Genomic DNA, 14263 nt, shown 5'->3' on the forward strand with positions numbered 1-14263 from the left:
CTCTCCTCCTGCTCTGGCCTCAACTGTTCTCTCATCCCTCCCTTCATCGGACTCATTCTCACTTCTGCAGCCCAACTCTGCAACCGACACTCTCCTTGCCACCCTCTCCTCCTCTCTTGACTCACTCTGTCCTCTCACTCCTCGTAAAGTGCGCAAGTCCTCCCCTGCCCCTTGGCTGTCGGACTCTGTGCGCGCCACCAGAGCTCCCCTACGGGCAGCAGAACGGAAGTGGCAGAAAACTAAACACCCTGATGACCTACACAACTACCAATCTCTTCTTGCTGCCTTCTCATCTTTAATCTCAGCCGAAAAAAGCTCTTTCTATCAGACCAAAATCCAATCCTCATTCTCCAACCCCAAGAAGCTCTACTCCATCTTTACAAACCTCCTGGTCCCTCCAACTCCCCCTCCTACCTCCTCCCTCCTACCAACCCACTTTGTCAACCATTTCCTGAAGAAGATTGAGGACATACGCTCGTCATTTACCCATCCAGTCTCACAACCTGCCTCTCCTCCCCCCCCATCAGTGTCTCCCTCCCTCTCAGCATTCACTCCACTGTCTCCTCCTCAAGTGCTCAGCCTTGTAACCTCTGCCCGTCCTACCACTTGTCAGCTGGATCCTATTCCCTCCCACCTGTTTCAGTCTATTGCTCCTGATCTCCTCCCGTTCCTCTCCCATCTTGTCAACACTTCCTTGACTACTGGCTGCTTTCCTAACTCTCTGAAGGAAGCGAGGGTGAATCCTCTCCTAAAGAGATCCACCCTCGACCCATCCTTAGTGGACAATTACAGACCCGTCTCTCTCCTGCCGTTCCTCTCCAAAACTCTGGAACGGGCTATCTTCAATCAGCTGTCCTCCTATCTGCATGGGAACAACCTCCTTGACCCTCACCAGTCTGGTTTCAAGAAGGGCCACTCAACAGAGACTGCCCTTCTCGCTGTGACTGAACAGCTTCACAAGGCGAAGGCGGCCTCTCTCTCATCTGTTGTGGTTCTACTGGACCTTTCTGCAGCTTTTGACACTGTGGATCACCAGATCCTCATCTCCACCCTTCATCACCTGGGAGTATCTGGCTCCGCCCTCTCTCTGCTCAAATCCTATCTCAAGGACCGCACCTTCCGTGTAACTTGGAGGGGTTCTGTTTCAGAACCCTGTCTACTCACCACCGGGGTCCCTCAAGGCTCGGTCCTTGGTCCGCTCCTCTTCTCGATTTACACCAACTCCCTTGGCTCCCTCATCCACTCGCATGGCTTCTCCTATCATAGCTATGCCGACGACACCCAGCTAATCTTCTCATTTCCCCAGTCTGAAACACGTGCAGCAGCACGTATCTCTGCATGTCTGGCCGACATCTCCCAGTGGATGTCCTCGCACCACCTCAAACTCAACCTGGGAAAGACTGAGCTACTTTACCTCCCAGGGAAAGGCTCTCCCACCACTGACTTCCACATCACTGTCCAGGACACAGTGGTTGCCTCCACAGAAACCGCCAAAAACCTTGGCGTAACTCTTGACAACCAACTGTCCCTCTCAACAAACATCACCGCCACCACCAGATCTTGCAGATTCTTGCTGCATAACATCAGGAGAATCCGCCCGTTTCTCACCCAGAAGGCAGCTCAGGTCCTGGTCCAGGCACTGGTCATCTCACGCCTGGACTACTGCAACTCCCTCATGGCAGGTCTGCCTGCCAAAGCCATCCGACCTCTACAACTCATCCAGAATGCAGCTGCTCGATTGGTCTTCAATCTTCCCAAATTTTCACACACAACACCTCTCCTCCGCTCCCTCCACTGGCTACCAGTGGCTGCGCGGATACGCTTCAAGACTCTAGCTCTGGCGTACTCTGCTGCTAACGGTTCAGGTCCTACTTACATCCAGGACCTTGTCAAACTCTACACCCCTGCCCGTCCTCTCCGCTCTGCATCAGCCAAACAGCTAGCGACTCCCACCTTGCGTGGGTCAACTCGCCTCAAAACCTCTTCCAGACTTTTCTCTGTCTTGGCTCCCAAATGGTGGAACGAGCTCCCCACCGACATCAGGACCTCAGACAGCCTGTACATCTTCCGCCGCAGGCTGAAGACCTATCTCTTCCAACAATACCTCGGTTAAGTCATGGTCACCTAACAGATATATATATATTTAAAAAAAAAAAAAAAAAAAAAAAAAAAATTTTCTTCTTCTTTTCTCTTCTTTTCTTCTTTAACATATAGCACTCCTTAGCAATGACAGTTAGCTCTTAAAGTTATGTACTTACTCGATTCCTATGGTCTATGTCTAGTACCATCAGGTTGAATGCACTTATTGTAAGTCGCTTTGGACAAAAGCGTCTGCTAAATGACATGTAATGTAATGTAATGTAATGTCTCTATGGGATTTTGGGTGGATGACTGCTCAAAGGGAAAGGCAGAGAAGTGTTTTACACTGCGACTCTGCCTCCTGGTCTCAACTCTGACTTGTCACCGGTTTGGACCGCTAATAAACTTGGTCAGGTTGCTAGATATGAGAGCGGCTCCATCCAAAGTGGGATGAACACCATCTCTCCTAATAAGACCAGGTCTCCTCCAGAAAGTTTGCCAATGATTAACGAAGCCCACGTTGTTTGCTGGACACCACCTCGACAACCAGCGCTGGAGCGATGAAATGCGGCTACACATATCATCGCTGGTCAAATTTGGCAGGGGACCAGAGAAAACTACGGAGTCCGACATTGTTTTGGCATATGCACACACCGATTCCACATTAATTTTTGTGACCTCCGATTGACGTAACCAGGTGTCATTACTGCCGACGTGAATAACCACTTTACTGTATTTACGTTTATCCTTAGCCAGCAGTTTCAAAAAGGATTCAATGTCGCCCGCTCTGGCCCCCGGGATGCACTTAACTATGATGCCTGGTTTCGCTAACTTCACGTTCCGAAGAATGGAGTCGCCAATGATCAGAGTTGGCTTCTCAGTAGGTGTGTTACTGAGTGGGGAGAATCTGTTGGAGACGTGAAGCGGTTGGTGGTTAACCATCGTGGGCCTCGGCTTCTGACTATTCCCCCTTAGGACATTCACCCAGCCGTCCGGCCGCTCGGGAGGTGTCAGGGGAACGGCTAGCTGCGCTATGTCGGCTCGCACCAGCTAAGGGCGACTGGCTAACTGCTGCAGTTAACTTTACCGAATTAGTTTCCATGGTGCGGAGCCGCACTTCTAATTCACTAAGCCTCGCCTCCAACACAGCTAAAGCACTACACTTATTACAAGTACCATTATCATTAAAGGAGGCTAAGCAGTAACTAAACATTTGACACACCGGGCAAGAGAGAGCAGGAGAGTGAGGGGGAGAAGACATGGTTAGCAGCTAGGCTAGGTAGCTAACACAACTGAGTAGTATCAGACAGATAAGATTAGCGACAAAGTCGCTACAAGGAGCAGATAGATACGGGTGCTTAAGTAAAACTAGCGTATGTATAAATGAAGCGGACAGGTATCCGTTATAATGTGTAGTGTTTAACAGAGTTAACTGTATTTAGCAAGAGCAGCAAACAAGCACAGCACTACACTACGAGCACACACAGAAACACCGGAAGTGACACAATACGCTCACCTAAGCAATGACTCCTTCAATTCCAATAGAGCATTGTAGGCAGTGCCCAGACCCTAATAATAATATGAATAATGATAGAAACAGTCGTCCAATCAAACATTCATTTGTTTTTTGGTTGACCCCCAACAGTCTCCGACATCCTTCCGACCACAACTCCCAGCGGTCACCTCTCATACATGGCCTGCTCAGATTCCAGGTCCCCAACCTTCCTTACCTTAGTTGGGATTTACAGACCCCAAGGACCGGGTCCTCACGTGCTGAGTTCACCAGACCCGGTCTGTCGGTCCCCCCCGCCACCTGATCCACCTCAGCACCAGGTGGCGATCAACCGACAGCTCCGCTCCTCTCGTCACAGAGTGTCAAAGACACACGACCACAGAGTCTGAGGGGTTCTGACCAGCACAGAAGTCCATGTACAGAACACCACTCAGGTACTCATCAGACCCTGTCCAGGGTTAGGGTTAGAACTGGGCTCCTGTTCTGAGGAGCAGGCAGCCCTCTCCCTCAGCTGGGCGTGAGAATCCCCATACCTGGCAAGTCCAAAAACCAGTTTGTACCTCCACGGACCCCCCCCCCCCCCATTCAGCTCCGCCTCCATTAGAACCAGTTTAACTCTGTGATAATCATGTAAATTTAACATAGACAGGTCGTCTGTCGTGTTTTAAAGGTTTTTTTTTTGCTGCTCTTGTGTTTCTCACCTGGTTGCCATGGTTTCCACAGAAGCTGCAGGTGGCCATATCGGACGCTCAGGTGGCGCAGCAGCAGCGCCGCATGGCGAGACAGAAGTCACAGCGTTTCCTCAAACCGAGCGACAAACAATGACATCACTTCCTGTTGGGACTGTTCCTTTAAGAGATATGAAGAGTGTTTTACATTGAACACAGTATATCAGTAATAAGAATATGAATATATATATCTAGATAGATATGTTAGTAGAAATGTTTGTAAACAAACACCTGCTCAGGTGGACTCAGCCAAAGAATGTAAACATGATGCTGTGAGGCATTCTGGGTAAAACCCTTTGATGGCTTTTTGTTTATTTTTTTCAACAATAATGACTTCCTGTCACTAAAGAATGAATAATTAATCCTGATTATAGTCATTTGAATCTTTCTTAATTAATTAATTAATTCAAATGTATTATTTTTATTTGTGGTTGGTGGGTTTGAGGGTTTGTTTTCTCTGCTGGTTGTCTGAAGGCTGCACTGTCACGTGTTTGAAGCCATAAAAAAAGTTGCACTAAAAAATATTTACAGTAATTTGTGATGAGGATGGAGAATGTTTACAGGTTTACTGAATGTTTACTCTCACAATAAACGATTCATTTAATAATTTGATTTACCATGTTTTTTTTAACTTTCTTTGATCGATCAGTAAATCAGGTTCAATGTTTGATTCAGAAACATTTTCATTTTTATTTTTATAATCTTTGCTGTAACCAAAAGTCTGTTTGTGTCTTCATGTTGAACTTTAAGTCCTGAATAAATTTCTACAAGGATTTATGGGGCTGTAGTTATTGATTTATTGATGAACTGATTGGATCTTAATGACCTTTAAAGTGTGAAAGAGGACGTTATTCTTTGAAAGTGTGTTTATATTTCATATTGATTTACAATAACAGTTATATGCTGAAACCTGAACACAATGATGCAGACCTTCATATGTGCACATCATCAAAGAGATGGTGAATATTATCAGTGCTCGATCAACAAACACTGAGAAGTTTTAAATGAGAATAAAATAAATTATTAAACTAAACTTTAACTATCTCTCTCTCTCTCTCTCTCTCTATATATATATATATATATATATAGATGTGTGTGTGTGTGTGTGTATATATATATATATATATGTATGTATATATATGCATGTATATATAGATTTTTAGTATATTTTTTATTGCTACATGGCAAACAAGGTACCAGTAGGTGCTGTAGATTCTCAGAAAACCAACAAGACCCAGCATTCATGATATGCACACTCTTGAGGCTGTGCAATTGGGCAATTAGTTGAAAGGGGTGTGTTCAAAAATATAGCAGTGTCTGCCATTGACTTTACAAACACAAAACTATTTTGTACAAACTTTTTTTGTTTCTAGGATTCAGCAATCCTGTGAATCAAACTAATATTAAGTTGTATGACCACAGTTTTTTATAACTGCTTCACATCTGTGTGGCATGGAGTCAACCAACTTGTGGCACCTTTCAGCTGTTATTCCACTCCAAGATTATTTAACAACATTCCACAATTCATTTACATTTCTTGGTTTTGCTTCAGAAACGGCATTTTTGATGTCACCCCACAAGTTCTCAATTGGATAAAGGTCCACTCCATAACATCAATGTTGTTGGTTTGGAACCAAGATTTTGCTGGTTTACTAGTGTGTTTGGGGTCATTGTCTTGTTGAAACGCCCATTTCAAGGGCATGTCCTCCAGCATAAGGCAACATGACCTCTTCAAGTATTTTGACATATGCAAACTGATCCATGATCCCTGGTATGTGATAAATAGGCCCAACACCATAGTAGGAGAAACATGCCCATATCATGATGCTTCACTGTCTTCACTGTGTACTGTGGCTTGAATTCAGAGTTTGGGGCTCGTCTCACAAACTGTCTGCGGCCCTTGGACCCAAAAAGAACAATTTTACTCTCATCAGTCCACAAAATGTTCCTCCATTTCTCTTTAGGCCAGTTGATGTGTTCTTTGGCAGATTGTAACCTCTTCTGCACACGCCTTTTTTTTAACAGAGGGACTTTGTGGGGGATTCATGTAAATAGATTAGCTTCACACAAATGTCTTCTAACTGTCACAGCACTTCCAGGTAACTCCAGACTGTCTTTGATCATCCTGGAGCTGATCATTGGCTGAGCCTTTGCCATTCTGGTTATTCTTTTAGCTGAACAGCCTATAATTGTTTGCACCTCTTTATAAGTTTTCCTCTCTCCAATCAACTTTTTAATCAAAGTACGCTGTTCTTCTGAACAATGTCTTGAACGACCCATTTTCGTCAGGCTTTCAAAGAGAAATGCGTGTTCAACAAGTGCTGGCTTCATCCTTAAATAGAGGCCACCTGATTCACACCTGTTTTTTTTTTCACAAAATTGATGACATCACTGATTGAATGCCACACTGCTATTTTTTTGAACACACCCCTTTCAACTAATTGCCCAATTGCACAGCCTTAAGAGCGTGCATATAAGAACTTTACTTCTTCAGTCAGTCTGTCGGAGGATGTCATATAGAAACAGACCTGATCTGATTGGTCCGTGTATATATTTTATGCCTGTGTAGCGCCCCCTCATGCCACGCAGGCGCTTCTGTCCATCAGTCGTGTTTTGTTGGTTCTTCAATATAAAAGTCCTGGGCTCTGGTTTTATTTCCGTTTTAACATTGAGGGGAGTGGACGATAATATCTCTCTCAGATTAAACCTCGGACGTCTGTCAGCTGATAGGCTGCGACTCATCCTGTTGCCAAGGAAACACACTCTGATTTATGGGTTGCTTGACAACATTTTGATGACTTCCTGTTCCTGCACAGCTGAGACAGGAATTGAAGAGTCGTCACATGTCAGCAGGTCATCGTTGTGTTTCCTCTGACAGGAGAATTTTTTTTTTTATAGAAACAGAGACAAACAAACAACCTAACCCTAACCCTCTCTAATCCTGTCCAATCAACTACATGGAGACATGTGACATCATTGTCCTGTTTCTCCGTTGCTGTGAGTTCTCTATGAGTTCTCCATGAGTTCTCTATAAGTTTTCTGTGAGTTATCTGTGAGTTCTCTGTGAGTTCTCTGTGAGTTCTCCATGAATTGTCTGTCAGTTCTCTATGAGTTCTCCGTGAGTATGTAGCGGCGCCCAGTGGTCCCAGCTTTTTTTTATTTTATTGTCTCTTTTTATAAGAAAAGATGTGATGAAGCTTCGTCTGATTCCACTGTGGAATTTATGTTTTCCTCGGGAGAACCTCCTCACAGATTCTGGAAACCACTCACAGGTTCTCCCAAAACAATCCTAATCTTCCATGTTCACTGACCTGCTGAGGCCTCAGGGTGTTTACAGCTGAGTAATCAGAAGTTAGTGACAAAGGACTTCCTGTTTACTTTAAACTTTCAGTCCGGTTTCAGTCTGACACACTTTTCTACATCAGCTGCAGCCAGGCATCACTGTCGGTGAAGGCATCACAGTCAGTGAAGGCATCACTATCAGTGAAGGCATCACAGTCAGTGAAGGCATCACTGTAAGTGAAGGCATCACAGTCAGTGAAGGCATCACGTTCAGGAAGAGACCGGATCAACCTTCAGGATATAAATTCACTGTGATGATTTATATTTCCGATAAAAGACAGAGCGTCTTCTTCTGTTGTTTCTGTCTCCAGTGTTCACGCTGGTTTCACTGGTCGGATCACAGAAGCTTTGTTGATGTTTTATTGGATCATAAAGTTTTAACAGCAGACAGTTTGTGTTTGTTCTCAGCTGGAGCTTCATTACATCTGACTCACGTTCAGCTTCAGAGAGCTGAGACCACCAGGCTCTGTTCCAACTCACCGTACGTACCACTGCCAGAACCTGGGTCAGAACAGGAACAGAGACCAGATACCCGAAACCAGATACCTGGGACCAGAGACCAGGGACAAACTGTTTAACAGTGTTTAACGATCATCCACAGTCCCCGAGTTCTGAGTTCTTCATGCAGTTTATACCATTTACTTTATCACTATTCTCTCTCTGTTCTCTCTCTGTTCTCACTGTTCTCACTGTTCTCTCTCTGTTCTCACTGTTCTCACTGTTCTCTCTCTGTTCTCACTGTTCTCACTGTACTCTCTCTGTTCTCTCTGTTCTCTCTCTGTTCTCACTGTTCTCTCTGTTCTCTTTGCTCTCACTGTTCTCTCTGTTCTCTCTCTATTCTCTCTGTTCTGTCTGTTCTCTGTTCTCTCTCTGCTCTCACTGCTCTCTGTGTTTTTTCTCTGTGTTCTCTGTGTTCTCTCTCTCTGTTTTCTCTCTGTTCTCTGAGAGTTCTGCAAGTTGTGTTGTTGGGTATTTCTCTTCAGCAGTAAACACAGTTGTTAAAGTCGACACACTCAGAGTTTGAATGTCTTCAAAACAGAGAGAGAGTGAGAGAGAGAGAGAGAGAGAGAGAGAGAGAGAGAGAGAGAGTGTGCGTGTGTGTGTGTGTGTGTGTGTGTGTGTGTGTGTGTGTGTGTGCGTGCGTGCGTGCGTGTGTGTGTGTGTGTGTGGGTGGGGGGTGGGGGGGTCTGTAATGACTTCCAGCTGCCTGAGGCCGAGCAGAGGAGGATGTTTGATTTCTACACAGTCAGAAACAGAAACTCCTTAACACTGATTTATTTTTCTTTAAAGGTTCTCAAAAGTGGAACCTGAAACTATAATTCAGGCTGCAACTTCAGATCACAGTTTGATTTCTGGTGAGTTCAGTTCGTTTTTTTGTTGTGGTGAGTTTAGTTTGATGAGTTTCATTTGCTGAGTTTAGTTTCATTTGATGAGGTTAGTTTGATGAGTTTAGTTTAGTTTGATGAGTTGAGTTTAGTTTGATGAGTTTATTTTGATGAGTTGAGTTTAGTTTGATGAGTTGAGTTTGATGAGTTTAGTTTAGTTTACTTTGATGAGTTTAGTTTAGTTTGATGAATTTAGTTTGTTGAGTTTAGTTTAGTTTGATGAGTTTAGTTTGGTGAGTTTAGTTTGATGAGTTGAGTTTAGTTTGATGAGTTGAGTTTAGTTTGATGAGTTTATTTTGATGAGTTTATTTTAGTTTGATGAGTTTAGTTTAGGTTGATGAGTTTAGGTCTTGGGCTCAGGGTTAAGCCTAAGAAACTGAATGTGTTTTCTGCTCTGACTAAGTGACTGATGATGAAGATCTCCTGCTCTGGTCAGAACCTCTGGCTCTGTTTTAGTCTCTTTCTGCAGCTCACAGTTTGTCAGATTGTCCTCCACCTGAAGCTCAGTGGCAGCAGAAAGAAAAGATCCTGAAGGAAGAAAATAAACAGAGAGAGAGGAGGGAGGAGGGGGAGGTAACAGAGCTGAGTGGAACCCCCACCCCTCCAGGTCTGTCCCCCCCAGGTCTGTCCCCCACCCCCGCGCACGATGGTTTGCTCCGTTAAGGTGGACTGCAGACTCAGACTAAATATGAAGCTGATTCTGTTTAAAGACAATCAACACATTCACACGAGAATCCATAAACAGCCCTGACTCAGTCTTCCAGTCCACTAGTCCTCCAGTCCCTCAGTCCTCCAGTCCTCCAGTCCTCCAGTCTTCCAGTCATCCAGTCCCTCAGTCCTCCAGTCCCCCAGTCTTCCAGTCCTCCAGTCCCTCAGTCCTCCAGTCCTCCAGTCTTCCAGTCTTCCAGTCATCCAGTCCCTCAGTCCTCCAGTCCTCCAGTCCTCCAGTCTTCCAGTCCCCCAGTCCTCCAGTCCCTCAGTACTCCAGTCCTCCAGTCTTCCAGTCTTCCAGTCTTCCAGTCTTCTAGTCCTCCTCCTCCTCTCCTCCTCCTCTCCTCCTCCTCTCTTCCTCCACTCTTCCTCTCCTCTCCTCCTCCCCCTCCACTCGTCCTCCTCTCCTCTCCTCCCCCTCCACTCCTCCTCCTCTCCTCCTCCACTCCTCCTCCTCTCCTCCTCCTCCTCCCCCTCCACTCCTCCTCCTCTCCTCTCCTCTCCTGCTCCCCCTCCACTCCTCCTCCTCTCCTCCTCCTCCTCCCCCTCCACTCCTCCTCCTCCTCCTCCTCCTCCCCCTCCTCTCCTCTCCTCTCCTCTCCTCTCCTCTCCTCCTCTCCTCTCCTCTCCTCTCCTCTCCTCTCCTCTCCTCTCCTCTCCTCTCCTCTCCTCTTCTCTCCTCTCCTCTCCTCTCCTCTCCTCTCCTCTCCTCTCCTCTCCTCTCCTCTCCTCCTCCTGCTGAAATCCATCCGTCAGTCAGGCAGAAATGTTTCCACCTCCACTGATGAAATTGTTTCAATTCTGGTGGTCGTGTTTCTGGAATTCCTGACCCACTTTCCACCACTGCACATTCCCAAACATTCCCAAACATTGTTGAAGATCCTGATTGATGTCATTCAGAGTGTGAAGCAGAGCTTCATAAACTCTTCTGTTCCTGAGACAGATGAAGCTTTAGTGTGTTCTGGTATTTAACCGTCCCTCCTCAGTGAAGTCTCTTGAAGTCTGACAGCATTTTCTAGTTCAGTATCTCAGTCAGGAAGTGATGATGGCATAAGTACGTTATATATTTTCTTTATTTAAACGTTGGTCCCAGTGTCTGCTGTATTGTCCCTGTAAACCTGCGATACGAGACAGTCAGTGAGGACGCCAGCTCCAAAAGTTGCTAAAAGTCGCCAGATGACGAAATGCGGCACTTTGCATGTCTATGGGGTCGCAGTGCATAATGCAATTTCTTTACCATTTCCTTAATTACTGCCTTTTTTGCATTTCTTTTTTCTTCTTTATTAATGTGTAAATGAAACATTTCACCCACTTGTTGAATCTGATTCTTAAGAAATTGTCTCCAGCAAGAGAAGAGCTTTAGGGCTTACTTACACCTGAAACACCTTTAACACCTTTACACCTGCTGCACCTGAGAACAAGGGAGCTGGGCCTGGATCAGAAGGACTCCAGGCCGGGATCAGGAGGACGCCGGGCCTGGATCAGGAGGACTCCGGGCGCAGGGCTGGGATCAGGAGGACTCCGAGCCAGTCTCAGGCTCCTATCATCCTCCTGCCTGCAGACCGGAGCCCAGAGAGCCGAGGACTGGGGAGGAGTCTCATTTACCTTCTGACCTTTAATCTCGTGACAAAATCACCAAGTTGGCGACAGTGGAGAGAGCAGGAAGACTCCACAGAATGAAGTCAGTGTTAGCGGGACCTGAAGCTCAGGAGGAAGAGAAGCTGTAGACTGATCGGGGAACAAACCAACGGTTCAAACAGTTTTACAGAGTTAAACACCATAATAATATGATATAATAATAATATTAATAACACTGGTATTAAAATCAGTCCTCCTGTATGTAAGTGTGTAAGAAATGAGCTGATTCAGACTGGATGCATTCTTCCTCTGTGACCTTTGACCCCACTGATGGGAGTCGTCACAAACTAATCAACAGGAAGAGACCCTCTGGACTTCTTCTATGGTTTTACAACTTCACTTAAAACCAGATTGAAGGAAACTTTATTGATCCTGCAGGGCAAGGTCAGCTGCTGACAGACAAACGATTAGAAAGTCTTTATTCAAACACAGACTTTCTTTCTTTCTTTCTTTCTTTCTTTCTTTCTCTCTCTCTCTCTCTCTCTCTCTCTCTCTCTCTCTCTCTCTCTCTCCCTCTCTCCCTCTCTCTCTCTCTCTCTCTCTCTCTCTCCTGTGCAGATGCAGAAACCAGACTGTGCCCAGACTTTTGTCTGCAGGCCATTGGTCTGTCAGGATGTGGACTGATAAGCAGCTGTTTTATGGTTTTCCCCTGAGCTCTGACTGCCAGGTGATCACCTGTAGGACAGAGAGGTGACAGGAGGGGGCGGGGCTACAATCTAACAACCTAAAGGTGAACAATTTGCTTCCTGTCATCAGAGTTATTCAAAGATTACTTTACTCTGAAGAAACTGAATATTAAATCTCCATTTGTTTGTATTCAGATTCTGTAATTTAAAATTAAAACAATCATATATATATCCACATGGTCAAAGTACGACCAGACATTTAACAAACTGATGAATACAAGAAGCCGTTCAGAGTTTATGTGAGATAAATTCAGTGTTCATAATCACAGGAGATAATTCACACATTATATTTCTATAAACAGACAACAGATGCTTCAGTTATTAGTCTCATGTCACTGTTTATTGTGATGTTAATGCTCCGTCCTGATTGGCTGAATACACTATTATTATTATTATTATTATTATTATTATTATTATCATTACTATTGTATTACTATTATTTTTATAATTATTATTACTATGTTATTACTATTATTTTATTATTATTATTATTATTATTATTATTATTACTATTGTATTACTATTATTATTATTATTATATTATTATTATATTGTTTTACAGACATCCTCAAATATACGTGTATGTGTGTGTGTGTGTGTGTGTGTGTGTGTGTATGTGTGTGCGTAGAACAAATGGAGAAGTGTTTGTTTATTGTGTATTTATTCCATCCAACATCAGAACATGTCATACAGATGAAACATATTAGTGTGAGGTATTGTCAAACTGGTCAGACTGGCCACAGCTACTATGGTCAGACTGGATGGTCAGTGTGTCGTAAGCATATCTATATCTGACTCAGATGTATAATAGACACAAAGTCTGTTCCTCAAAATGCACACATACCAAAGTATCAAGTGTTCTGAGTTTACCAATACATGCTGTGGAGAATCACTAAGACTGTGTGTGTTGCTCAGGGGCACTGCAGCAGCATGGAGCTGTGTTTCCCTCAGCATGTACTGACAGGTATCAGCAGAGTGGAAACACAGCAGCCAGTTTCCATCTTTATCGCCACAGAAATTCTGAAACTGTTTACATTAACATCAGGAATGTTAACAGTGATCTCATCCCACTTTAAACTCATCTTCACTGCCACAGTCCACCTACACAGAGGAGCTGAAGGTCCACGGTTTGATTCCCACACAGGCAGACGAGCAGAAAGAAAACAGTTTCACTATGTCTCTGAAGTAAAACTTTCCAAAAAATAATGATGGTAAAAACAAAGACAAAGTAAAGACACAAAAACCTCTCCTGGCTGTCTCAGGTGTCTGTATGTGTGTGTGTGTGTGTGTGTGTGTGTGTGTGTGTGTGTGTGTATGACTCTGGAATGTGACTGTGTGTTTAATACAAAGCTACATTTAAAAGCTCCTCGTTAAAGCAGCAGTGATGCCGTGTGGGTGGTCTGAATGTTTCCACCCCTTCTGTTTTTACTGTCATCTGTTGTTCTGATTCACATGAAAACTGTTTGTTTTTTTATCATATCAGTGATTTCCTCTGATGATGTTACATTAATAATAAACGGCCCTCAGAACAAACAGCAGCTTCAGTTTAAAATAAACAACGTCTGCAGGGGTCAGTGCACTGTGGGTAATGTAGGCAGCAGGAACAACAAGTTACACATCAGAGTGTGTGTGTGTGTGTGTGTGTGCGTGTGTGTGCGCGCACGCGCTCCACCCAACTCAAACACAGAACAAGAAGCTGTTTGTCATGTTGTTATCATCAGCAGCTTCCACTGTTATCTGTGTGTGTGTGTGTGTGTGTGTGTGTGTGTGTGTGTGTGTGTGTGTGTGTGTGTGTGTGTGTGTGTGTGTGTGTGTGTGTGTTATTTTGGGGAGCTGCTGATATGAAACATCCTGTAGCTTCTGGACATGTGCAGGATGTTTGTGTGTCAGAGTTCAAGGTCGAATTAACATCTTTAAATTATGTTATTGTCTGTTTGTTTGTTTGTTTGTTTGTTTTGTTCACCTGAACGTGTTTACTAACACGGAGATAACATTCAGACTGAAACCAGGGGCTGTGTTCGAGCCTGCAGCCCTCAAACCGCTGCTGCACCTTATCGCCTCATTTAATGTATTTTATTTAATCCATCTGATCTAGAATAAAGTTTAATGTATTTTATTTCATTAATCTGAGCTAGAATGAGGTTTAATGTATTTTATTTAATCCATTTGATCTAGAATAAA

At 44.3% G+C, this 14263-nt stretch overlaps 1 protein-coding gene across 6 annotated transcripts in view; it reads left to right on the forward strand.

Annotated features, from left to right (window-relative positions):
• Nucleotides 1-5093, forward strand: part of vps13c (vacuolar protein sorting 13 homolog C) — a 69456-nt gene extending 64363 nt beyond the window's left edge. For all 6 annotated transcript variants that reach the window (XM_059357243.1, XM_059357247.1, XM_059357242.1 and 3 more), the window contains one exon: nucleotides 4316-5093. In XM_059357243.1, coding sequence (XP_059213226.1) covers nucleotides 4316-4417 — 102 coding nt within the window. In that variant the 3' untranslated portion in view covers nucleotides 4418-5093. The remainder of the gene's footprint in view (nucleotides 1-4315) is intronic.
• The last annotated feature ends 9170 nt before the right edge of the window (nucleotides 5094-14263 follow it).

Source organism: Centropristis striata, chromosome 2 (assembly GCF_030273125.1).
Source record: "Centropristis striata isolate RG_2023a ecotype Rhode Island chromosome 2, C.striata_1.0, whole genome shotgun sequence".
In the NCBI taxonomy this organism is placed as follows: Eukaryota; Metazoa; Chordata; class Actinopteri; order Perciformes; family Serranidae; genus Centropristis; species Centropristis striata.